The 27,105-nt window shown below is 40.9% G+C and overlaps 2 protein-coding genes across 2 annotated transcripts; one reads left to right on the top strand and one right to left on the bottom strand.

Annotated features, from left to right (window-relative positions):
• The first annotated feature begins 1,265 nt into the window (after positions 1-1,265).
• LOC113174735 (transmembrane protein 255B) lies at positions 1,266-11,396 on the top strand. Its single transcript, XM_026378846.1, has 10 exons — positions 1,266-1,395; positions 1,947-2,089; positions 2,200-2,262; positions 7,782-7,871; positions 8,070-8,150; positions 8,207-8,209; positions 8,505-8,590; positions 9,753-9,912; positions 10,214-10,360; positions 11,169-11,396. The coding sequence occupies exons 1-10, from the start codon at positions 1,332-1,334 to the stop codon at positions 11,394-11,396; spliced, it is 1,065 nt and encodes a 354-aa protein (XP_026234631.1). The 5' UTR covers positions 1,266-1,331.
• A 1,719-nt stretch (positions 11,397-13,115) lies between these two features.
• gas6 (growth arrest-specific 6) lies at positions 13,116-25,732 on the bottom strand. Its single transcript, XM_026377588.1, has 15 exons — positions 25,229-25,732; positions 24,828-24,988; positions 22,622-22,646; positions 22,482-22,544; positions 20,400-20,522; positions 19,285-19,404; positions 18,772-18,894; positions 17,651-17,772; positions 17,280-17,398; positions 16,638-16,827; positions 16,389-16,553; positions 16,136-16,304; positions 15,832-15,971; positions 15,547-15,745; positions 13,116-15,081 (listed from the first exon to the last, which is right to left on the bottom strand). Exons 1-15 carry the CDS (start codon positions 25,302-25,304, stop codon positions 14,933-14,935), a joined length of 1,944 nt encoding a protein of 647 aa, XP_026233373.1. The 5' UTR covers positions 25,305-25,732; the 3' UTR covers positions 13,116-14,932.
• Positions 25,733-27,105: the final 1,373 nt, after the last annotated feature.

Raw genomic sequence — 27,105 nt, 5'->3', positions numbered from 1 at the left:
GCTTCATCAGGTCTTCGGGTTATAATGTGTGCGTATAATTTCATTTGCAGCTTTAGAAGTATAAATAAGCTTGAATGCACTGGTGTGGAGATGTTTATGAATTTAAATAAATATTTTGCCACTAAAATCACCTTGTTTTATATGTGATTAAATCCAGTTCCTGCACACACAGCCGAGCTTCATCCTCGATGCAGTTTGTTTTAGAACTGTCAGATACAAGCAGATGTTAAAAATCTGAGCTGAGTCAGAACATAATGGAGTATTGTAATGTGTTTCATGTTGCATACACAATTTATCTACATAATAGCAAAATGCATCATTGAACTATTTTTTTTTACTTCTGACTTCTGAAACTTTACTTTAGTAAAAACTTCAATGCAAATCTATTCAGTTAGTTCCTACTATGGTCCAAAATCTTGATATATTCTATTTATAAATATTCGCACACAACAATAAATACTCACAACTGAGAGGCTGTAACTGGAAATGTTTGGCATTTTCCTCGTAGAAAATTATAAAAGAAAAACCACTGTCTATAAAATATTTTTCAAAAATTACAATTCTCACAGGTCAAGATATTGATTTGATGCCAGCAGAAAATAAATGGTACATTACTGATAATGAACACAAGTGTTTGTCCCAACTCATGTTTCTGTATGTTCTGTTCAAACTCGTTTAACCATCACAAATGCAGATGTGACTGTTTGGTTAGGATCCATTTATCAAGATGGTAAAACAGTGTCTGGGGTGAGTGGCTTGTCTTTCAAGTCTTGACCGATGAGAGGCGCTGTGAACTCATCATCTTCCACAGCATCGTCTTCACCTGTCTGGGATAAAAAAAACAAAAACAAACAAACAAACAAACAAACTCCAACATACCTGCTGTTTTATTGAACTGCATGGAGTTCACTGACGCACTGTGCGTAATTTAAACACTAATCCAAACTACAAGGTGCGTGTACGTGAACTATGCACAATGGTGATGATAAATAATGAAATAATCTATCACGGAGCTGATTGGTTGGTTCCTCTCTCTCTCTCTCTCTCTCTCTCTCTCTCTCTCTCTCTCTCTCTCTCTCAGGTTTCATGAAAAGTTCCCCCTGTGTGAGCTCAGAGTTCAGCTGTGGGGAAAATCCACAGATCACCGAGCAGAAAAATGTCTGAATCATAAGAAAACAAACAAAACAAAACAAAACAAACAAAAAAAAACCAACATCCTACACTCACCTTGTCGTCTGTGGTCGCGGAGGATGAAGACTCTGGTTTGAATTTAACAGCGATAAAAGCAAACAAAGCTCATTTAAAATCGAAATCATCCGGACTGAGAGGAGATGCAGCAGCCTGAAGCTCAGCAGACAAGTCGGGAAACAGCGACAGAAGTTCAGCCTGCAGCAGGTAGAGGCTCCTCAGGTCTCAGTGTTTTTAGATTAGAGCATCTTCATCATCTTCATCAACGACAGATGACTTTAAACGCCTTATTGCCAGATTTTCCCAATTAATATGGATTAAGAAGCTGTAAATAATGGATTTTATTCATTGTTAAAAATGAATGTGCTAATGCTTTTCAGCCCAGTTATTAGCAAATGAATAGAAACCAGTGGGCTGTGCTGCAATTGTAAAGTATGGGAAGTGCTGTTCATGAATATGTGCTGGTGCAGATTATGTGCAGGTGATAAGTTTATTTAAAAAGATAAGATAAATAAAGTGTTTGTAAGGATCTTCCTCAATCTGTTGTTTCGCTCTTATTAACAGCCTGACTGAGCTTCAGTGTAAAGAATTTTATTTACCATTACTAACTGTGACATTACTGATAACTGACTCTAAACACTTTTTAAGATTCTGTTAGAAATACTTTAAGTGTTTCCCTCGCAGGTCAAATGCTGCTCATTTGTGATTAGATGTACTTAAAAAAGTCTCGTTGTCCTGTCTTGTTGTTTTCTCCTCAGCTCAGTACATGCGTCGGAGGAAGACAGCTCTGTCTGTGACTGTGTCTCTGCTGGCTCTGGCTCTGGTGGGTCTGGCTGTGGGTCTGACCTCTGCCACTCGTACTGACAACATACCCGTCGCTGGATATTACCCCGGCATCGTCGTGAGTCACAGTTGTTCTCACAGTCCTGAAATTCAGCCATTCATAATGTGATGGTGACACGGTGAGTCGCCTAATGTTTGGTCGGTTTGGTCTCGTTCATCTGTCTGCAGCTGAGTTTCGGGGCGTTTCTGGGCATTGTTGGCATTCATCTGGTGGAAAACCGTAAACCCATGGTGAGTCAGATCTTGTGCCTCTGTTTGACATCACTTTATAATTTTAAAGAGATTGAAAAAGTCACTGAAGGGGGCACTGTGGGGAAGATTGAATCCTTAATGAATCCTTTCAGTGTTTACATTTTGCATAAATACTATAAATACGTCTCCCACAGCTTAAAGTTACAGTTTGGAAATGTTCCCAACGTGTATGTGAACTCTTTTTTTTGTTTACTCCAGCTCGAAACATACAAAGTCACATGGGAGCCCTTTGTCTGTTTGTTCCCTCTCTAGTGGATTTCTTTCCTATTTCAGCTTCATAATATTCATCTTCTAAAAATGAAGCATTGTTCCTGGAAAGCGGGGGCATGTATACACCATAAATTAAAGGATTATGTTACAGACTTTACAAATTCGCTAAAACAGTTTTACAGGAAATTGCTCTATTATGAGCAAGAAGCAAATCTGATTTCTTGAATGGCAGCCTAATGTGTTCTTGGACCTTGTGCTAAGGTCAATGGACGTGACTGGATTTGTGGTCGGCGGGAGTGAACGCGATTGGCTCTGGATTTCACTGACAAGAGGGGAAACTGCATTAGTATTGGTCAGCTGCTGACAGAGCACCTTTGTTTCAGAGAGGGACACAGGTATAATGTCATCACAGTTTACTTACTGTACATCAGAGGCTGATAAATCAACCTCCAATCGCCATTTGAAGGGGAGAAATTAGGTGGCTGACTGTAGACAAAAGATGAAGCTGTTCTCTGTCATTGAAGCTGTATCCACAGTGTCCCGCTCATTATATGAAAGGCAGCATGAGACTAACTAACACACTGTTGAGAAACATTTTGCCCCAACCAAACTCGTCACTCAAGGTGCAATTAGATTCACCACATGCATCGGTTTGTCCTCATCCTAAGAGCCTTTACACCATAACACTAAAACATGTCTGAAAATAAAACCCAACATAAATCTACCTTCAAGTACAAAAGCTAGGGAGCTATACAGCATTAAGTTAGCATCAGTAGACTGTACCACTGAGCAGCTTTTATAAATTAAGTCTACTTTTACTTTACTTAAATGTCTAAATGAACAAAGATACGACTGAGGACATGTTCTCAGTGTCACAGTGGCAGTGAACTCTCTCTAAATGCTCATAATCACAGTACAAAAACCAAACGTAATAGATGTTTTCTAGACTTTTAGAGACGCTTGACACCACAAAGGAACAGCAACACAAACACGTTCCCGCTGCCCGTCTCCATGACTGTGGCATATCAGTGTGTGTTGTAAATTTTTTATGTGGCGTCCAGGGTGTCGTGTGCCCGGTCAGATCACGTTGTCTTATGTTACGCTACAGTGTACTGTATCTAATCTGGTCTGGAGATACACTTCCTAGAGAGAGATGTGGTCTGTGTGTGTGTGTGTGTGTGTGTGTGTGTGTGTGTGTGTGTGTGTGTGTGTGTGTGTGTTTACAGAGGGCACCGCTCTGTATGGATCATTTGTTACAGACAGATGTTAAAGTTTCAGGATCTTCCACACTCCGAGTCGTTTGGCTGTGAATGAACACAGAGGAAAGACGGAGAGGTTTACTCCCTGCTGCACGTGTCTGCCTCATGGCATCATGCCCAGCTCTGTGTTTTAAACTTTAATGGTGCGATCGCTGCCACACTGGCCATGTTTGTTCTCACACTGGTGTCTTCTTCCCCTCCATGTGTGTGACGCTTGTACTGTAACATGAGGGCCGGTCGGCAGAGCGAGGTCGCTCATTAAAGAACAACTAACCGTGCCACAATGCAAAAGCCACCTGAGAGCTTGTCTACCTTCCTGGATCTCGCAGTCCTCTGCTCTTCTCACCTCAGAACGTAGCAGACGGACAGTTTGATGTAGTTTCAACTGTGAACATCCACTGATGCCAAATGGACGTTACTGAAAAAGCCAAATACAGATGTGAACAACTTTAATCAAGTTGTGTATAATTAATAGAATGAGAATTAGAAACAAGACATTTTATCAGTTTGACAGATTTATCATGTTGTGATACATACAATATATACTAAATATTAACTAGATAATCTGCTGCCACTCGTCTACACCAAAGTGAATAAACCACCTGAGTTATTCAGTTTTGTAGGTTGAGTTTTAAATGTAAATGTTTAATGTAAAAGATCACTTTACTTTGAATTCACACTCACCACAGTGAGGTGTAGTATTACTTGCAAAACACACAAAACTACAGTAATTCAGCTCTAAATCAAGAAAAAACTTGGAGATGGAGAACGATGGAGAACATACAGAGGGAATCCATCATATACAGTAATTTAAGGTTTTAATTTCTATACATTATGTTTCAATGTTAGTCACTAATACTAAAATACACCAGCTTCCTTCATGAATCTGAGGCTCATTGTGGATTAAACACATTTGCACCCTGCTGACATGTCCTGGATAAAGTTTTAAAAAGCTTAAAGACTCATACAGTCGGTCATTTTTTTCTTACGCTGCTCTCCTAAATGCTTAAAAGGACTGTAGAGCCTATAAGAAAGAATAAAAACTGCCTTCCTATCTGCCTTCAGCCGGCCGCTGCTATTACAGGCTTCACTGCCCTGTGCGATTTCTTTATGACTAAAAGCTCCACGCAGCTCATGTTCTTCAGCTCCAGCTGCCGCTCCTGTAGTTACTGCCTGTGTCTCACACAGCGCCGTCCTTTCCGGTCACCTTGCTCGGACCTTTAAAAAGGCCCGTATCTTACCCAACAAGCCATGGGACGATCGCTTCTTATTACCAGTATGTGCAGCTGCGGTCATGATTGGTCACTGGACCAGTGAGCAGGGGGGAAGAAGACCTTGCAGCGCTCAGCGACTTTAGTGATATAACCTGATGAGTATCTTTACTAAAGCTATAAAACTCCTTTTTGTCTTTTCATCCTCGATGCCCCTTTCTTCTCGAAAAACCTTTCTCTGTTTTTGGTGTTTCTCTTTGTTCTGCAGTGATGAAGAGCTGGAAATCACATCGAATCACTGTGTTAAAAACAACGTTAAAGAGTTTTTAACATTTCAATGAACTCTGTCACTCTGGAAACCAGTCTAACGTTTTGCTGAGCTTCGCTTTTCGGTGAGATATTGGCTCATTTTACCTCTTTGGGTCAAACCATCTGAGAGTAAAGAAGTAAATCATCTCATTAGCACACAAACGCTGTGGTATAAACTGAGTCAATACTTTCCTAACAACAGCACATGAGTAGACATTAGGTAAAATGTTCCCTCACAGCTGTCTGTATATCAAACAGAGCATGAAACCATCTCCGGTACGTCTTCGTTCCTTTACATTATTTGGTTTTTCTCTCTGCCTCAGCAGAGTCAGGGGAGGTTCTGACACACCGAGTGTGTGCTGGGATGTTTTACGCGCTGGCAGCTGGTGCTAAGGTAATGTGAAGTAATGCAGTTGTCAGGCTCTATTGTCTCCACTGCCGCATCATCTGCCACTTGCAGCCCATAAAAGCAGAGTCATTTAAACCACTAATGAAGTGGAGAGTCTGGACCAGTGGCTGATAAAAACCCACGTTTCCTCAGGCTGACTCTTATTTCACTTTGTTGAGAATCCTTGTGTTTGAATATCAATTTCACGACTCCGGTGTATGATAATGAAACGTGCAGCTGGAGATTTTAAAAAGTAAGTGTTAAGTTCACAATATTAACAAAACTCTAGGACAAGGACCAACATCAAAGGGCCTTTTTCCATCATCTTCCTAGGTTCACACTATTTAATAGATTGAGATCTACTGCAGATCTATTTCACTGATCTTGTTCCAGTGTCTCCCTTGAGAATCTAATCATGCAAACCTGTCTCCAGTCTCCGAGATTGAGCAGCCGACCACTCAGCAAAACAAACCAAACCATTCGCACAGTGAATGCTTTCAACAGATCCTGACCTCTATTCAGGAATTGGAGGCACCGTGCAATATGTAAATAAATTATCACCAATATCACATCCTGTACCTTCCTGTAACACAAGGCATTGCACTCGTATCGCTTCCTGTATGCAGGTTCTATATGTAGCTGTCCCTTCTGTTTGAAGAAACCACGTTTCACTGCTCAGTGCAGGCGACTTGATGACTTGGACTAAAACTCAACAAAAGAAATGATGTAGTAATTACAACACACGAGTAGTTTACACAAATAACTCATAATATTCATACAGCATTAATAAATATCACAAAGAAATCAGAACTCCAACATTTAAAGTGCAAACATTTAAGTTAAAAGCCGTTTTCACAGTGGATGCTGAGAATCAGTTGTTCATTCCTGTCAAAATAAAACTTTGCCTCAAGTTTTACCAGTTGAATAGTTGTCTACATTTCCATTGTCCATGTAAATTACATGACAGAGACCTGAAACGTGGTCTGACACTGTATGTCCTACAGGTGTACGCATGTCAGTGGAATCATATTCACTCTGGTGAACATTACTTTTTCTTAATCATTATTCGATTGGTTAACGGTGAACCAAGACAAAGAAGCAGACAAATCCCTGCAGGCACAGTTCAAACACTGTACACTGTTATCAAACTGCTCTCACCTGCTCATTGAGACACATACACAGGTGCAGTAGGGGAACATGTGTTTAATCTGTTGTTTCAGTACAGGAGGTTCGGTCCTGCAGGGGCGATTGAACCGACAACAAACGATGCTCAGTGATAAAGTTTATGATCAGACATCTGTGATCAGCCATCTGCATGTGTGTGTGTGTGTGTGTGTGTGTGTAGATAATTACTTTGTCTTACAGTAGAAGCTTTGAGGAAGGAGGTTGAAGAAGCAGAGCATCAGCCGAGCGTCAGCCGTACAGAACAGTGTGAATGTGGATTTGTCGCGTCCAGGATTTGTGTGTGTGTGTGTGTGTGTGTGTTCGTACCACACTGGGAAAATTAGATTGACCTTGCTTGTACAAAAGGTCGTCCCTGTGTCCCTTTGCCTCTTTGCCCATAAATTACCCACAGAGCACCTCTGCTCTGGCAGAGCAGGAAGCCGTACATTTCTTTTATTGTCCTGCAGCCCAGACGCTGCACATGACCAACTGGGACACACACCAGCAGACACTAGCTTACGTAAATGAATGTGTGTGTGTGTGTGTGTGTGTGTGTGTGTTAAACCCACAGTATGAACTAAACATAACTTTGCCTTTAGATAATACAAATTTGAATTCTTTTTTATTTTAATATGAATTCTGCAGAATAAATAAGAAACAAATACTAGGAGAAGATAATAATATGTAAAAATGTATTTTTGTCTATTGTTGCGTGTTTGATAATAAATAATGTCTGAATTCCTCCTGCAGATTTACATTTGCAGCAACTTTGAGATCTGCATTTCCTTGTGGTTTTAGAAATGTGTCAAAATGTGGGTTTCTAGTTCATGTGGGTGAAGTGTTGATTCAAATAATGCAAAAGCAGCTAATAATCTTTTCTTTTCACTTTCTATTGCTCCTTTTTTCTCTGTTAATAATAGTGTCCTTTTTTTTAAATGTATTTATTTTTTAAACAAGCTCACAGCAGCGATCATCTTCATCAGCATCGGAGTCATCGCGTCGTTCTTCTGCGGCATTGTGGACGGGATCATTGCTTCAGAGTTCATTGTAAGATCACACATGACTTTACACGCCTGCACATGAAAAGAAAGAAATATAAATATAGAGTCACATTTAATGCTCAACAAACCCTGAGAGTCAAGAGAGAAACAATTTTACTTTCCTTCAAAGTCAAATCTACAGGATACAGATGTGCAGACGCTGTTAAATCTTAACATTTTCTGTCTTTCTAACACACACGTACAGGATGTAAGATCTGTGAAGGAGAACATGTGTAACTATTACACCAGTGGGACGGGTTACGCCTATGACAGCTACTACACTGAGGTGATTCTCACAGATACATACTGAACATGAAAACACTGTCTTTGTCTGTATTATAGCAAGTCACAATATAATGCAAAATCATAATTGGTTTTCATATAATTTTGGAATAATGATCCAGAATCTTTTGTTCTCAAAGTAGTTTGATCCTGAGTTTTAAGTTTCACAGAGTGTGTAGTGACATCTGGTGGTTACACTGTGTTACTGCACAGATTTACTAACAGCAATAGTGTTTTTGTCAAACACCATTAAAAGCAAACAGAAGTTCTGGAAATGATAAACTTACTTGCAGATACTCACCCACTCCTCAAGCCTTTATTAGAACCTACTGAGTTCATCCAACCTCTGACTCTGCAGGTGACGTGCCCATTGATGAACAGAGTGTGCAAGCTGAACGTGAGGAGCAACACCTGCTACTGCTGCTACTTGTGGAACTGTGAGGGGTGAGCACCAGGCGTTCACATCTATCAAAGATGAATGATCTATGTAAACATTACCGTCTGTGTGTGAGTGGTCAGACACAGTTAAAGTTCCTCATTTCCACATACAGTACTTTACTGCCCATCACTACAGAGTATTGTCACATTCCAACGTTTCGGTGCAATATCCCATTTCACTTGCAGATCCTCCAACTCTGTGATCTGTAATTATAATTACATTATAGATGGATGAGAGTAGAGAGCAGTTCCCTAATTTCTGAGCTGCTAAAAATCTTCTGTTTTAAAGTCACTCTTATAGGAAACATACAGGGACTCACATTACTTTATATATATGTACACGGAACATATATTTCTATATTTCTACATTACTCCCACAAACTGGATGTGAAATAAAATGACTCAGTGTGGAGCATTTTTCTCTGTGATAAATAATAAATTATTTTTAGTCTTATATTAGATATAAGACTAAAATTAAAGGGGATACTGATGTATGTTTATGAACCATTTTTCACCTGCCTACTGCATAATTTTCTCACTCAAAGCTGCTGATCTTTCTCTCTGATGACTGCTTCTCCCCCGTCCCTTATCAACTGTGAATGCTTTTACAGAGAAATCCTCCTTGTAATTAGCAACTTAATAACCTTGGAAAACATGTTTTAAGTTATGTTTGTTACAGGAAACATTTCCAGTAAATTATATAGAAAATACACAACCTGTAAAATGAAATGTAGAGTTTTCCACACAACTGCAAGTTGAGCTACAGTAGTGCTCAGGTATTAACTGATACATGGCCAGCTGAGGGGAATAAAGAGAGTACATCTGGTGGATAGTGTGCAGGATTCTTTGTTGTCTTCGCTGCCAGGACGATCTGAAGTGAAAACATCAGTGAAATGCAGTGGAAAAGCGTTCAGACAGGAATCATTTTCCACAGCACACATTTTCTGTCTCAGCAGGAAAACTGCAGGTGTTTTGGTAAAATCAACCAGAGCTGCACTCATGTAGCTTTACTGAGCCTGTTCCAGGGCTCACGTGCTAACACGCATTGATTAAACTGTGGTGTTAATTACACCAGTGGTTTTCCTGCAACTGTATTTAGAAGAACTCTTAACATGTACGGTACCCGCTCTGTGATTTATGACAGCGCTTCTCTCTCTTCCTCTTCCAGCCAGGAGTACCACAGCCAGTACTACGAGTTCACCGGGGTCAGCGGCTGCTGGGACGTGGTCCACCTGCACCGGCTGCTGTGGGCGTCGGTGGTGCTAAATGTGCTCAGTTTGTTCCTGGGAATCATTACTGCTGCCATCCTTGGAGCATATAAGGACATGGTGAGTCCAGAGAAGTCAAAGGAGACCCGAGTCCCGAGGGGGCGTCACAGAGCAGATGAAGGCTTTTAATCATACTTAGGATTTAAAAGTAGTTGCCTTCTTTTCTTTTTTTTTTTTTGCCTAGAGGCCACATAAAATATCTGACACTGAAGAACATAAAGTCCCTAACACCTGCTTCCTGTCTGTGTGGGTTCGTGCCATTATTTTAATGGCAACTTTCAACAGCTCTCTCTAAAGCTTGTATCATACTCTCTTTTGATGGTTTTTATCTTATTCTAAAGACCTCTCTTGTTTCCTCCAGCTGAAACCGTCTCCTCAGGTGGCTCCGAGCCCAGCGCCACCACCCCACATCCTGTACAACCCGACCCAGCACATGCTCACCTACACTGGCTTCTGTCCTTCAGGACAGACCCTGCCCGCCTACCCCAACTATCCCATACCCGTGCAGGTATGAGCCAAAACCAGAACATAAAGGGGCCATGGCCAGCACCTTTACACTGGAGTGAATAACAAACTAAATGATGACTGAATCATATTCAGCTAAATCAGTTTCCAGTCGCCTGGTTTTGTGTCTGCTGGCTGGTCACACTGTCACGACTTAGTGCGACACGTTAACATATAGAGTTGTGATGAATGTTCCTGACATATTATGAAGAGGAGCAGTCTTTCATTCCACCGTGTTAGTTTGGCAACAACCAGACGAGAGGCGCCGGATCAGATTTATTTCTGCTGCACTTTCACAGCTGTTTCACTCCAACATCAAAGCGTGGGAACAAATAGAAAACTATTCACCTGCACCGTTTCCACACCTCACGACTGACGTGCTTAGCTGCAAACCATGATTAAAATGGTATCTTTAGTGTTATTATTACAGCTGTACTAAGGGTAAAAGCTGTTTTGTCATATAACTATGATCTTCCCCTTTGTCCAGAGTGAAAAAACTACTTCGGAATGGTTGGTACACGTTCATGGTGCCCTGAATATGAATTCAACTTCTGAAACGGTTCAAAAATGTGGTTTAATGAAATTTAAGGACATTCATGTCCATGTCAGGAGGAACTCTTATTAATTATCATAATAATCAGAAGATCTGCTTTTTCCAGTCTTGTGTTGTTAAATGGACAAACAAAAATGTTTGAGAAGACTTGACGACGTTGGTTACGAAACCATATACAGAGAAAATAACTCATTAATTAATACCCCAGTGCCAGGTACTGTCAGACCTACCAGTCACCGTCTCCTCTCCTCTCCCACAGCATAACAACTTCCCGGCTTCAGCTACACCCCAGCTGATCCCTGAAGGATGCCCTGCCTCCACCACCTGCCAGTCTGAGGAGAACCAGCCGCCCTCTCAGGCTCCCATCCAGCCTCAGGCTCCGGGCGCCACCCAGGAACAAGGTGGCTACATGTTGACTCCCAACGCCCCGGTTCTCTACGGATCCGCCTACAACCCCTTTGAGAAACCTCCACCTTATGCGTGCTGAGCTCCGAGACGTTAGTTGGGGGCATTTCAAAAAGAAAGTATCTTGATCTGGTCAAACCGAATGTGGCAGAAGACGTTTCACAGTGGAGCTGAAGTGAGCTTCAGTTATCAATTTAGAAGGTGTGTTTCAAGACAGATGGTTTTCTAGCTACATAGTGTGATTAAGTTATTTCATGTATAGTTAGTGAAGGAAACAGTTTAGGAAATGTGCTTTTTTGCTTCCAGACCGAGAGTTAGGTGAAAAGGTTGACACTGCTCTCACATCTACAGGTAAATATGAATCCACAGCAAACTGGAAACAGGGAAAAGATCCTGTAGCCTGGTTCTCTTAATCTCTAAATCACAGTTTTAGATGGTTCTGTCCTCTGAGGAAGAAAAGCAGCACACTTCCCAAAATGTCAAACTTTACCTTCAAGTCTAAAGCTGGCCTTCAGATGTGTATCTATTAAATACGTGTGCAGTCGTTCCGTTGACTGTAACTTCCTGGTGTATTGTCTCACTGTACTAATGTAGAAGCAACTAAAAGGGCTTTCTAGAAACGTGAACTAGACGGTAAATGATGCACCGCTGTTGCTGTTACTGAATTATGTTGGTGTGAATCATTTAATGTGCACTTTAGAGTTAATATGTGTATATATTATTAATGATGCATGTTAACTGTTGTAGGATGGATTCTATGGCTGCTGCTGCTATGAAATACATTATGTGTAAAAGAGGCACTTATAAAACATACATTCACTGCTGCATACAGTACAAATACACATGAAGTAAGGGCTTTATCACAATCACTCGTTTAAAGACAGATTTCAAAATTTTTTCAGCATTTCTTGTTTCCACTCATCGTGCTCTCTGTTAGTCACTTGTGTTTGTAATTACTTAGTGTTTAAGTATGCGACTTGCATGAATCTTCAATCCTCAATCTGCCTGAAAGTAAATCAGATTTCCCCAAAATGTCAAACTTTTCTTTTTTGCATTTAAACATATTGCTGATACTACTTTCTCCATCAGTACCATGTGTATCGTTCCACCTTCAATACTTACTGTGGCACTTCTGAAAGAAGAAATCACTCGATGAAATGTTGAATTCATGAGCAATAAAACAGACTTTACATTAAATACACGGAAACCTCAAGAAAACATTTCTGTAGTAACGATACTGTCTCAGTTCTCTGACCTCTGGATTCTTCTTCACTTGTGTCGTTCCTCTGCAGTTTAACATCCATCTTTACTCTCTCATTGGTCACTGTAGGAAAACTCAATTTGCCCACTTTAAACAAAACATTTTTCATGTCAGTCCTTAGAAATGACAACATATTTTAAACTCAGGGTTTATGTGGCTTAACATCTTCTTCAGGGATCAGTTGTCATCTCATCATTTCCATATGAAACATCTGTCAGGTGATAACAGGACTTCTTATGTATTAACTTTCCCAACCACATTTACATCAGTAGAGGTATAATCCTTATAATACAATTTAAAATCACTTATTTCTATATTAATACATCTCTATGGTATAATATAATATTTATTATGAGTCACTCTCCCCACGCTGACTCCACAGCATTTGCTAATGGATAAAATACAAGTTGAAGCTATAATGAAAAAAGGTAATATAGTAAATAAACCCTGAGTTGAGAACATTAACATGAACATTAGGTTTATCTGTAACATAACCACAGAGCATACAAATGCATGTTTTGAAAAAACCATTTTACTTGATGATGTTCATACAACAGCTTTTATTTTTTTATTTTTTAAATAGGATTTTCACTGTTGAGGGAAGTTAAAACTCAAAAAGACAGACTCCTCTCAGCAATGTACACATACTGGCAGTTAAAGTGAAAAATAAAAATATGAATAATAAGAAGTTCAATATACAACACAGGATAAAAAAAAAAACTAAACACGTCAATCTCTATATTCTGACATTCGTTCATCAGAAAACTAGAAAATGATACAGAGTGAAGTAAAATAACACTGGAGCCCTTTTGGCATTCTCAATAACAACTGACATTCTTTGTTTTTAATGTGTTTTGATTTGCTCAGCACCTATAAAACTAATTAAAAACCTAAAGATTTACTGTATTTTCATCCCTGGCTGTTTCTCTCACTGTCTCCCAATTCATGTTTCAACGGGTTCGTTGCTCAAACTTTTTTATGAAGCAGCAAAAGTTGAGAGACTGAGATTATTGTTAAACTTGTGATGTGATGGGTAGTGTTTGTTTTCTGTTTTCTATAAAGCATTGTACAGTCACATTATTTACATATTCAGTATATTACAGCGCACTCTTTACTTTCAGTAGCTTGTGTGGTGCGATCAATGCAGTGCTCACTCTCCCCTTAATGTGGAGGGCCCCTTGCTGTCTCCCTGTTCTTATATGAGTAATCTGTTGTCAGGTTGGTATGTGGCATGTATTAACTGTGAGTGGGTGATATTGACGGAGTGAAGGAGCCTTTGTGACAGAGTTATTGACTGAAGATTATTGAACAGACAACAGTATTGTTGTCAGTTCCTTAACAGACAACAATACTGTAAAATGCACGGGTGGAAATGCATAGTGTGTTAAGTACAATAAGTACAACCTCTCATAAGGAAAAGCGTTAGCTCCGGTTGTGTGTTACAGTACTGCACCTTAGTGAAATGGTTCACCTGTTTAGAGGGAAGCTGTGGACAAGTTTGGGATGGTTGTTGTTTTTTTTTTGTAGGCACGTTGCTGATTTTTAAGGTTGCAGGAAGAGATGAAGTGCTGCTTTAGTTGAGAGGAAATAAAAAAATGGCTTTATATCACAATCCATTTCTACCTGCAACAATGTACAAAATTGTGCCAAAGCCACAGCTCCATGCTGTGTTGAACGAGGGGATTCAGTTTGTCACAGGGTAAATAAGATTGATCTACTCAACCCCTAAATCATTATGCACCAAACGCTATTGAAGATCTGTGCACCTGGACTATTTATCCCCCTCCCCCCTTTTAAAATTTCATTGCATTCTACATAAGCACTTCAAGTTTTGTGAACAGGGGCCTCAGGTGAACTGGATATAAGCAGCATGGCCACAGCTTTATCAGCCTAGTTGCTACAGACAAAAGTGGCTCTGCCTGCAAAGTTCCAGTCAGATCTGCACGCGGTGCCAAGCGTAGTAGGCTAACCCAAGACCAACCATTTAACATGGATCTGGATAAGGCCCTGTGTGGCTTACAAGGCTGTGATACATGGGCAGTTTTTGAGGCAATGTTGTGCAGCATTTAATCCCTTATCTTCTGCCTAGCAAAGGGGATGTTAGCCTTTAGCTAAATAACCAATCTGATACTGTGACACTCCCTGCAAACATCTCTAGGCAGCAGTGTCATCACCGAAAAGGGACAGGGTGATCCTGGGCTGAGGCTCTAGCTGCAACACAATACCTGGTCAAATTTTTTTTTACATTCCAATCAAAAACATCCCCTCTGGTCAAAGCTTTTATAAATATATTGGAAGTTATTCCCATTGCCTCGGTGAACTGCTTACGGATCAGTTTTGGCAGATTGTCAAGCTGGTCATTGGTTTTCCAGCAGAGGGCAGGAGTGTGAGCGGATGTCATTGTGTTTATAGATGGCTTGGTCCAAGTCCAACGACTGCCCATTTACACGGACCTCCATACAGCCGCTGTAGGGAGCTGACACCAGTGTGGAGACCAGAGGAACATCTGAGGGGAAAAATGACAACATGAAACGACAAACACGTCAACCAGAAGTCAGACCTAACATCAACACGACAACCTTGCACCGCCGAGCTGTTGCTAAATGAAACACAAGAAAATAAAGTGAGCCACTCATAAATAGTAGAACATTTGCATAACCATTATTCACAGGGTGAGTTCACTTATTGTTATATTGCATGAATACAATGTCATGTGCAGAACAAATGAAGCTGTGAAAGATAAAATCTAAATGTTATGTTACTCAATTGATAAGAAAATAGGATGTAACAAGAAGATTTTCTTTCCTAAAGGTAACTGAATGAATAGCTACTAACGTGTGCATGTTTGCTGTTTGCCAATTATGAAACCTTCATTTCTAGGCAAGCATCACGCACACTGTGCCAATAAAACCCTGCATGCTGTATAACTAACAACCATCCAAAATATGCATTTAAATGTGTGTGTTCTCACCAGGCAGGCCTCCTATGAAGGTGCTGGACTGAGACAGTTCAATAGGAACATCTGTGTCTTCACTTCGTCCAGGCTGCCCATCAACCAGCAGCACGGTTTGGTTGCCTGAGATCGTCACCTGGATTTCATGACTCTCACCATCACACAGTGGAGCTGGAGAGCTGGCAATGATGACATCACCCACAGATACTAGAACAAACTGAAGATACACAAAAGGTAAATTTTCAAACCAAGCAAACAGAATAATTTTACATCTATTTGTGAGTAATTTTACAAAGTACTCACATCTCGCCACTCGTCTGTGCCGGGGTGATAGTCGGCCAGAGCGATGGAAAGAGGGACTCTGTCCTGGTGAACCAGTGCCAACAGCACTCCGATGCCAGAAGTTGGACGCAGGCTGAACCGAACACTCAGGTTCTGTGATTCTGAAGGGAAGAGAACAGGAAGAGAGAGGGTCACAAACTTTATCAACTAACAAATCACAAACAGCTGACAACACAACACACTGTGTCGACGAGAGGCCAGTAGGCCAGGTTGTGCAACAACCCCTAACAGACTAAACATAACATCCACACAAGTAACAGCGCACCGTAGCTGATGTTGAAGAAAGTAAAGCCTGTGCCGGGGTAATATGCTCCAGGATCCTCCGTGCTGAAACACTGCATGTTATCGTTGGACCGAATGGTTTCTTGGATGGAGGTGTCTTCCCCTGTAAGCCAGCGCCACTCCTTCATACAGCCGTCCAGACGCGGATTCACCTATGTCATAAATAACAACAGTTGAGAAAACACTTCTTTTTGGTACATATTCAAGAAAATACACAAGCATGTGCAAACAAACACCTGATTAACAAGGCCATCCTCTTTGAAAGGGACTCCTCCCACAGTGAGGTTGAGTTCATGCATGCCCTTCTGTAGTGTAAACAGATCGCCATTCACTGCGATCTTCATGACGGCCTCCCTGTCGATCTTAATCACCAGACTCCGCCCCTGTTCCTCCACCGAGATCTGACAAGAAAACAACACATTTTAGAGGTTTTCAGTGCAGATTTTGTCTTATTGTTCGTGACGACCCCGACAGAAACCTCCTACCTTTCTCCACTGGCCGTCATTGACGATGGGTCCACTGCTGGTGACCCTGCTCACTGTGCCATACTTTAACTGCAGCTCCAGCTTCCCATGGTGCATTGCCAGCACAATCCAGGAGCTGTTTAGGTGACCTCCGGCAAAGAAGATCACTCCCTCAGGATCATAGGTGCGGAAGTCGAATTCTGCTGAAAAGCTAAGGGAGCAGTGGGGAGAGCGTATTTATGAGGCCTTTGTGTTTGAATGAGTATATTATATTACAGATAAAAGAAAGGAAATGGCAGAAGAAAAAGAGGAAATTAATTCCTGCCAAAATCAGAAGATATTTTTAGAATTAGCTGATAAAACTACAGTGACTGGACCTTAAAAACAAAACTGGCCTAATGTTTGAAGCATTTTGTTTCATTGTTATGCATGTAAGTCAGACTTTAATGCTTTTCCTCTGGCACCATTCAGATATTTTGTTGGATGAGTGTTAGGGATGATTTTTCTCATCTCTCTTTAGCATTCAGTTTAGAAAGCCCAGGTTGGGAGAGGTGTGATCACTTTGTGTAACCATTTACATGCGGGAAAGGTGTGACATGTTTTTTTATAAGACAGATACAAAGAACATGAATTCTCCAAACATAACTTCACTCTAATTCTCACCCAGTGTGAATCCTCCTGCGGAAACGCAACCTTATCACAGGAACACCGCTGAACATGCGGCCCAGATACAGAGAACGAGAGTTCCTCTTCAGGGATGGAAACATACAGGGAGTTATGGGCTGGAGGAGATAAAGATGTTGTCACTCATGATGAGTATAACAAACTGCAACGTCACTCGAACAACATGGTTTTTGTTGTATGAGTGATGTATCAATAATTCATAATTAATTGTGGCAATTAACTTAAAAGGTACCTGAACCTGAACTGTTTTCTAGAGGTTTGGTGGCAATGACCAAAATGCAACATTTTCATTTTAACAGTAAAAATAATTAAACATGTAAAAACTAAATGAAACAGTTGTTGTATTTCACCTTACAGCTCCTGAGGTCCTGCCCCAACTTCATGCCCTGACGACCATCGCAGAAGCAACGGAAACTCCCTGGAGTGTTCAGACACTCCTCCGCACACACACCCGCCTCACACTCATCCACATCTGACAAACAGGTTGGAGAAATTCAGACGAAGAGATTAAAGAGATGACAGGTTTGAGAGAAGGAGACAGTTCGTGGTATCAGAGTCAGATCTGTGGAGGAATTAGTCAAAACAACATCAGTTACGCAAGAATGTACATCTGATTTCTTTCCTGTCAACATATCAGGGAATGCAAACAACACTTGAGTCAAGTGGTCGCTGACGCTGAATGCGTGGTATCCTCATGGTCCATATACAGTGTAACCTTACATGGAAATGAAGAGGCTGGCTATAATAAACGTTAATTCTCTGAGGAGAGACATTGAGGTTATAAAAAGTCTGGTTTCCATTGCAAACTAAAAAGGGCACATGAGTGATTAATGACTTTGATTTAGGTCTGCAGATAAATTTCCCATGTTGCTGCCAAGGGATCTGATGTTATGGTTATTTTATCTTAGTGTTATCAAATAAAAAACAGCATTTTCTTGGCATTATGACTGTGAATACTTTAGTTCCATGTGAATTTGAGGAGTTTTTAATGGCTCTCCCTGTGGATTTTGTAAACAACATTATTTTGTTTGACATATAAAAGATTTTCAAGCTCCAAGGTTACTTAAAGATTGAGTGTGATTGTACAGGTGGCTGTCACTGTGTTTTGCAAAGACAAACACTTCAGTACCACTAACTACTACTTTTAAACTTTACCTCATCTGTGTTGCATTTGTAACTTTTTATGCTTTGACTAAACTCTTTAACAATAACATAAAATATCAAACAAAGGCTGAATCTGTGATTTTCACTTGCGAGACATATGTACAGATTAGACAATATCAGACAGTGACCTGTTACCTACTTTTACAGAATTACTCCAAATGTCTTTGCATTCCTTTCCTGACCCCACAACACAGCTGCATCAGGCCCTGCTGAGCCTGAAGCTGCTCCACAGTAAGGTCTCTTGAAACTATGCATGTGTCGCTTTTTGTGTCTGTCTCTTTTATTGTGTCCACCTACACACACTTACCAACACAGCTCTTGGTGTCATTGTCGTAGACGTAGCCAATATCGCACAAGCAGTCGTAGCTGCCCTCTTTATTTTCACAACGTGCTGTTCCACACACACCCGGGTCCTCACACTCATTCACATCTGAAAAGACACAAAACATTTTCAGTTGGACAGATCACCTCTGGTATAAAAGAGACAGCAAAGAAACTCAGCTGTAAAGACATGGTCTGAGGATGTTATCTGCACCTCTGCTGTGGTAATGATGGGCCTGTAAAAGGTCTGTGGCAAATTAATTTATTCTTAATAACAAAATATTACACTTGCAATTACAAAAGTAGGTCAAGAGACAGAATAATTCTGCCATTAAAATAACTCAAGTATAATTCAAAAACAGTCATAAACCAATACCTGAAGAATATAAATGTCCAAAGATTCAAAGGGGCTTCAAAATTTGTAAACTGCGTCAAACAAATTCTTATTTACAGCGACAGACCGATGCGGTGATATGTACATGATTTGAGTCTTATTTACCGTGACACATGTGGCGTCCAACCAACATGTAGCCTTGGTGACATGAGCAGCGGTAACTGCCCATAGTGTTGTTGCACTCATGGTCACACCCTCCATTTTTGTTGCTGCACTCATCAACATCTGCAAACAGGATGGTAGTGTGGTTCATTTAAACACAGGAAAAACATCATCATGGGCTGTGCACAGCATTAGATTGTTTGGCTTGTGTTCAGATTTCCCATAGTAATATTTGACACAACCCATTTTTAAAGTATAGTACCGTCACAGCTGGATTAACTCTCTCAAATACCATTTACATTTGTACTTAGGTAAACGCCTTACAAATAACTTAATTTCACTGTAGCTGAGAGTTGCAGATGAGTGTTTAGGAGGAGTGCGGTTGTCAAGTGGAAAAGGCCCAGACCGAGTCAAAATGAATCTGCATTGGTTTCCTCTCACAGTAAGGTGGCAGAATGAGTCACAGTGGAAATGTGTGGCGAGGTGGCTGTGCCATAAATCAACAAAACTGCTTTACCTCACCATCAAAATTTGTGTAAAAATTATGTACACTTTCCAGTTCTGCTTAGACAACTAATATTTTTTTTACATTTCCCTTCTAAAAGTGAAATCACTGCTCTAATGTTTATATCCTCAGATGAAATGCTAGCCTCTCTTCATGTCTCTACTCAATAACTAGCTGTCCAGACACGTGGATTCCTGCTTTGGACTCTGTGACCGGAGTTCCCGCACATGCAGTTCATATTGACCCGACACACTATTCACACATCATTAATAACAGTAGCAGCAGCAGTTGGATATTGGATAAAGATGCTTGTCAACAGTAACAGTTACAACTGCAGGATAAAACTGAAACAAGGACACCATAAATAGAGTTTTACAAGGTCAAATTAATTTCACAGCAGCCATCATGTGAAATAACAACATAGCGTGACAAGTATATGACTGACGAAAGTTGCATCTTTGGTCAGTTAGCTGTCAGAGCCAAGGTCACACTGACAGCTACCCAGAGACGCTGGACATAACGCTGAATGACAGTGCAAAAATTCAACCTCTGCTGAGCTCCAGCACACAGTGTCCATCATATTCTCTCTTACTATACATAGTGATGAGAGTACCTTTCTCACATCTGGCTCCTGTCCAGCCTGTAAAACAGTGACACAGGAAGTCGCCCTTTTTGTCCTCACAGCGCACTGTACCTCTGTCATTACAGGGAGAAGACGAGCACTGGTCTGGAATATCTGGAGAAAGAAGACATATGGACACAAAGAAATAAGCGTTATTGTTGTTTTAAAATTCAATCTGTAAAACTAGATGCATTCAGCGAGTGTAACTGCAAAGTGATAGCAGACAGAGGAAGGGCATCTCTTCTGTCCTTCACATCAGTTCAATATAAATAGACTAATGCTGGCTAAGCTCTCTTGACAGAGATGCCCTAATTCAGGCCTTCCCAGCACACCTATCCTCTTCCGTGCTCACTGGGAATGAGGTGAACTAAATATTCAACTGTCTGTTCCTTTTTATTTTGTCCTATTTTCTATCAAATATCTTTCGTTTGAGCTCTCTCATTGAGCTTGTGTATGTAAGGACATGTAAATGTTTTCTCTCGTTGTGCAGTTTTCTTTTCCTAGTAGTGAAGTTTGAGTGCACAACAAGTCTGGGCATGTTCAGAGACACAGAAAGGATAATGTTTGAGGAGAATGGGGGGAGCAAGAGAGAGAGATCGAGATCAGAAACAGTCAAAGATAGTGAATGTAGACCGTTGACTGTGAAATTAATATAGACTTCCTCAAAAAAAACTCAAATTGAAGCTCAGCTGCCAGTAAATAGATGAACCCAGTGATTCATTAATTCTGTGTAACTCAATAATCTCAAGAGAAGTGAAACTGCAGCGTTAAAAAACATTTACCGGTAAGTTGAAACGTCAGGTAAAATGTTTGCTCATAGTTCACAATGTTTTGTTTGTTATCTTATCACAGTTTGAGAGAAATGTAGGATATCTGCATCGTTATCTGAACATACTTGATGATACTGCATTAATACCCCCGACCCTAAGGAGTGGACTCCTGAAATAAATCCAAGCTAAATTAGCTCAGGCTCCTGGTAAAAGTGGGAGCCCACGTTCCCTTTAACAGCATGTCAAAAGTTAATTTCATTTAATAAAGTATACAGTGGACAAGCCCTGCAAAGTGTGCAGAGCAGCAACAATTCATGCCACATAGACTAAATGCTAGAGAATGGGAAAATGTGTTTTTTATTATTCTACTATTCAGCAGAATAAATCACACAACACTGCAGGTTAGGGGAACAGAGGAAGGAGCGCTGCTGCATTTACACCGCAATCAGTTTTTGGTCTGTGCAAACTTGACATCAGAACTACACCTTTTCAAAATGCAATGTTTGTAACATCTAATTTCTTTAATATTGCATCAACTAAATTGGTGGAATGTCATGATCTGCTTAGATACAGGTTTATCACCCTCCACTACATTTGCCTGACACAGGAGACAGATGGGCAGAGATTTGCAGCTAACAAAGAGAGAGATGTGGCACGAAAGAGAGATGGTGTGCTGACAGATAGATAAAGAAGGGGGGGGGGAGAAAGAACTGCCGTATCTTTAAGTGCCACGATGCTGCAGCTGAGTCATGGAAAGCCCCTAGCCAATAGCCGGGTTGATCTAGGTCTCCTGTATCTTGATGCAGCAGAAATCCTGTGCTCCACTCACGTCACACTTTTTTTTTTTTTCCACGTTTTTCCTTCACTCAGCCAGATCACGAAGAAGCTGGTGCAGTCACCCTGACAGTCAATGAGTGTGTGACGACTGAAGGGGTGTGTTACTCATTCACCAATGTGCAGCATCACTGTAGCAAAGTGCTGCAGTGTTAACTCATAGATACCTGGGCTCAGACACACCACAACTCATGCCACTTCAAAGTCACAGAAATGGTTAGGTGTGTCAGGCTGAAATTTTGTTTTGTTTCATCATCTTTTCTTCTTTTTCATTTTGTGCTGAAGATGGGAGTGTATGCCGGAGTGGGAGTGTGATGCAGAGCGGTAATACTGCAGTGCAGTCCAACTACACATTACACCTAGATCCATGCCTCTTTTTATGCAGTAATACTTACACAGAGAACACAAAGAAACATTACATGAGACAGAAAAAAAGTCCTGGAAACAGAAAGGAAAAGATAAAACTTACTGTGGACACATGTCACCAGATCCTGTTTCTTCTTTTCAGAGTCCCCAAACTTGTTCACACAGGCTAGACAGAAACAAAAGTAGGATTAAAAAACAGTCTGTTGTGAATTGAGAAGAAGGATTTAAGTTGCAGTAACTCACCTAAATACTTGGGATAGAAGTAGTCCTACACCAGGGAGAGACGGGAACACAGAGATAAAGTTATGTAGGCGTACAAACAAAAACTGTAACAGAACAAGATCTCAATAAATGCTCACAATTAGTAGATGGGCTTTCGTTAATACCTGACATAATCTAGGGTTTAGTTTCACTTTATACCTTATGATCACACTGATCCATAAACATCATTCATTTCAAGTGTGTGTGTGTGTTATAACCAGATGATTACTCTGTAAGCTGTGTGCTCTGTATTATAGGTGTGGCCCTTTTTCAGGGGCTTCCTGAGAATTCTCTGCATTCCCGATAGTGACAGCGTCCCTCCTGGCTGCAGTATTCCTGCACAAGTAGGTCAGAATTTGGGCAGATGTATCAGTGAAAATGCTGGCACTGTAGGCAGAGATACTTTTGAGATCTTCAACTGCAGTATGAGCCTGAAGCAGCAGAATGAGGTGAAAAGTGTCTTGTAAGAATCTGTAATCAAAGTAAAGTTTGCTAAAGCATATTAGACACCTGATTTGGACCCTGGTTTATTGTGGTGACTTATGATCAGATAAAACTTAACGGAAGATCTAAGCTACAACAAAGCACCACCCAGTTTAAAACTTATTCTCACTGATATCTGTGCCTCTTGAAAGATCACCGTACTGATAAGAGACCCAAAACTTTGAGCAACAGCTTTTGTAGTCCGGGACAATCATGAGTATCCAGGAACAGTCCACTATCCCTCTCTCTGCAGAGCCAGAAAGCTGCAGCAGTAGAAAATGCAGCGTCAGAGATGGGTACTTTCTGAATGAATAATGCAGCTAAGAATGAGACTGCAGCTTTGTGTCACGACATGGTAGAAAACTACAGGCACACTGGTGATGTTCGTCCAGCTGATTCAAACCTGACAAGATGAAAAATCACCTGACTTCACCTTTTCCTCTGAACCCGCATCCACTTTGCTTTAATCCTCCCTCCCTCAGCTCCCAACTCATTCCACTTGGCTAATCTCCGAGTCATCAATTGCCTCATTAACTCCATCTCTTCTACCATTCACTAGGTCAAAACCTAAAGAGCAATACAAATCACTAGAGAGAGGGGATGTACAGAGCTTTCATTGTAGAAAGATTTGGGCAAGTCTACAAGAGAAATGGCCCACACCATCACTTACAGTCAAACAGCATCAATGAGTGTTAATATACTTGAAAGTCAACATCCTCAGCCAACAAAACAATACACATCTTGGCCCAATAACCCATGATCCACGTTTCCGGACACATCAAGTTATTTATATTATCTACAGCTTGTTTGCATATCCACCACACTCACATAATCGATCGGCTTTTATATGAATCGAAAGACCGATCTGCACATTCATCAATATAGAATGGAAAGTCATCCGCACCAAATATTCCACAGCAACATCAAATACACAAGGAGGGTGGGAGCATGTACACAGATCAGCAAGGTAATGTTAATTAGTGCGTTCAATGAAACACATGTATTTCCAAGAAAACATTTAACTGGCTCGCCCCAGTTCGTCTGCATTGTTCACATGCAGTTGTGGCTATAAATGACATAAAGCGATACCAGATAAGTTTTGTTTGGACTAAGCCAAGCAGACCTCAAGCCATCTCATCAAACTGACTCCAACGACGTGTGCCGACAGTACGTTTGCATGTAGACATGAAGGTCTTTGAGATTGCAGTATCTCCACTAAAACTCTATCTCGTCAAGCAAAATTAGTCACGCTGACTCAGTGTCGGTCCCAGAAGCAAACAAAAAGCACAGAGCACATGCCAGGTCGTTGACATGGGAATATTATGTGCACTAATAGCTGTCAACACCTACTGGAGCGGCCCAGACAATGAATCATTAGTTTGCAGTCATCAAATGGCTGTCACTATGAACATGATGTAACAGATGAACGCTGGCAGAGCAATTGACAAATGTAAAGTGGCTGCAGCATAAAGTCTCACCTGGTAAGGGTGTTTTAATTATCATATTATAGGAGACGTCTGTGAGTGTTGGGTACTGCAGTGCCTGTGGGGGGAAAAGCCTGGTGTGGTGCTGTAATATGATGATGTGTTTGGGGGGCGGAGGGTAGTGAGGGGGGGGGGGGGGGACCAGCACGAAACCTGGACTGAAGAAATCCAACTTTAAGTGGCGCTTTTGTGCTATAATTAAGTCGTGTGGGAACACTCACCGTCTCCGGGTCGTTCTCAAACACTTCTCTGGCCTCTTCCTTGGTGCACCTCTCCTCCACGCACTCCCTCTCCAAGTGTCCTTGCTTCGTCTCCTCGAAAACTTGATTAGCTCGCCTGGGTCTGCTCAGAAACTGGTTCGCCTCTTGAGCAGACAGGGAAACTTTAAACAAATAAATAAAAAAAAAGAAGAAGAAGAAGACATAAATAAACAAACGAGATTGAGTTAATTAACATGCAAGCGCACGGGAGGGTCGGACAAGTGGAATTAGGCAACGTTTTGGCTCCCAAACACGAAAACACCTAAGACATGATTGCGAAACCTGATTTAACCCATAATGAGACATGTCAGCACGCTGGTGTCACAGCTAGCTAGCCACCTAGCATGCCACTGTTTACTCACGGCTGTCGGACCAGCGGGCGAGCAGCAGGATTAGCAGGGCTGCCGATGAAAGGGACTTTGTCGGGGTCAGCCGCATTGTTCCACCGCCGAGTGTGCGCCAAGCTTCGCCTAGAAACTTTCTCCCGTCCCGCCTCGTAGTCTCTCTGCCCCCCCTCGTCCCTCCGTGTCTCTCAGTGTCACCGAGGCTAACGTTACCCCGCAGGTATTCAGGTGATCCGGGCGGAAAAACGCTTCCGATCAAATCGATGCCGAAGCTAAAGTGTCGCGTTTCCCCGCTGCGCACCGTTCCCAACACGGACGAACCGAGCCACCGTCCTCTCTCTGTCTCCTCTGCGGTTCAGCTGGTCCCCATCGCGGCGTGCGCTTTTCAGTTCGGAGCCTCCTCTCTGCTCGGACCGAGTCCCCCGGTGTGCGGATCGAGACTGCAGGAGAAGGGGGAGCAGCTCCGACAAAGTGTGGGCAGGAGTTTGTCCTGATGCGGCTCTTCAGACACCTCCACCAGGGCCGGACCAACCTGCAGGGGGGTGGTGGTGGTGGTGGTGGGGGCCCGGGGCAGAGCATTAGTCGCTGGGCCCCCCATCACTAAACATTCAGGATGTAACAGCAGTCAAAGTGTAGGATGAGAGACAGGAAAATTATCAAAATAAAAACAGAAGCAATTAAATAAAACACAATTTCACACCGAACTACAACATCAGCCAAAACAGTCCAGTCGTTCTTTTCAGGGTTTTTGAGTCGTAATTAATTATTTTAATCATGGTTATTAAAGTAAATAACTTAGTAATACATTATAAACTAGTTAATTCAAACAGTAGCCTGTTTACTTACATTTGCACAACACAGTGTATCTTCTCAACAGTATGTAAAGTTATCAAATTAAAAATTCACACAACAGTAAAATGTGTCACATTTATTTCTAAATATATATATATTTTAATAGTACTTTTAAACGTTTGATTGTAAAACTCTTACTTATATTATTTTTTAAATTGTGGTAGGTTTATAAAACTGTAGTAACTTTATTCGCTGAATCAGAGCCGTTTTTTTTTTTTATTTTTCCAAAATAGCTTTTCTTTCAGTTTTGTTTTCCCTGAATCTTGTGCGAATGTTTCATTTGCTATTCCTCTGTATTTCTATTTCCCCATCTAGTTCATTAGATGTCACGTGTCACATATTGAGCAATAGTTCATACAGTTGAGTTCAACATCACAGTGAAAAATCAACAAACTAACATTAATATTTATAAATAATATTGTGCCTGTAAACTTGCACGGTTATTTTGCCAGCTACAGTGTATTTTAAATATTGATTTATAAAGAGTTCACTAAACAATTCGGTGTTACCAAAAAAAAAAAAAAAAAAAAAAAACCTGCATAGTTGATAACTCTCAAGTATTAATTTGATTACTCTAAATAATAAAAAGCTCTATCAATATAATATGTGTATTATAAGCTAAAACTGAACGGTAATAACATGTTGACAACCTATTTTAAAGCAAAGAGCTGGTGACAGAATGGAGCATGATGTTGCAGTGCCATCTGTCCCTAAAGAAAACTCTCAATAATGAGAAACCGCTATGTTGAAGGGAGTCTGTGTTTGTAAATAAGTACTGCGAAGATGAATACAGGAAATGATCAGGTTGTGTGTTCTGTATACTGCTGTGTATATCTGATATATCAGACAGTAAATGATGTATCAACACTAATCAAACTATGACCTGCAGCTACAACACTTACATGTCGTTAACTCATACATGTTTGATAGCTAGAATATACACATACAACGGCTATGAGAAGCCTTATCGTAAATACAGTAGCATCACTATTAATGTCATTCTCTAAGAATATACAGTTTACTGAAATAACCGAATATTGCAA

This window comes from Anabas testudineus, chromosome 3 (genome assembly GCF_900324465.2).
Source record: "Anabas testudineus chromosome 3, fAnaTes1.2, whole genome shotgun sequence".
NCBI lineage: Eukaryota > Metazoa > Chordata > Actinopteri > Anabantiformes > Anabantidae > Anabas > Anabas testudineus.
This window is presented reverse-complemented; position numbering and strand designations above follow the sequence as displayed.

Coding starts and splice junctions, on each gene's coding strand:
- LOC113174735 (XM_026378846.1), top strand. CDS start 1,332: ATGCAGCAGCCTGAAGCTCAGCAGACAAGTCGGGAAACAGCGACAGAA. Junction 2,263..7,781: donor TGGAAAACCGTAAACCCATG/GTGAGTCAGATC, acceptor TTTTTAAACAAG/CTCACAGCAGCGATCATCTT. Junction 9,913..10,213: donor TTGGAGCATATAAGGACATG/GTGAGTCCAGAG, acceptor TGTTTCCTCCAG/CTGAAACCGTCTCCTCAGGT.
- gas6 (XM_026377588.1), bottom strand. CDS start 25,304: ATGCGGCTGACCCCGACAAAGTCCCTTTCATCGGCAGCCCTGCTAATC. Junction 24,989..25,228: donor CGCCCGCTGGTCCGACAGCC/GTGAGTAAACAG, acceptor ATTTGTTTAAAG/TTTCCCTGTCTGCTCAAGAG. Junction 16,305..16,388: donor AGGATGGCCTTGTTAATCAG/GTGTTTGTTTGC, acceptor TTTATGACATAG/GTGAATCCGCGTCTGGACGG.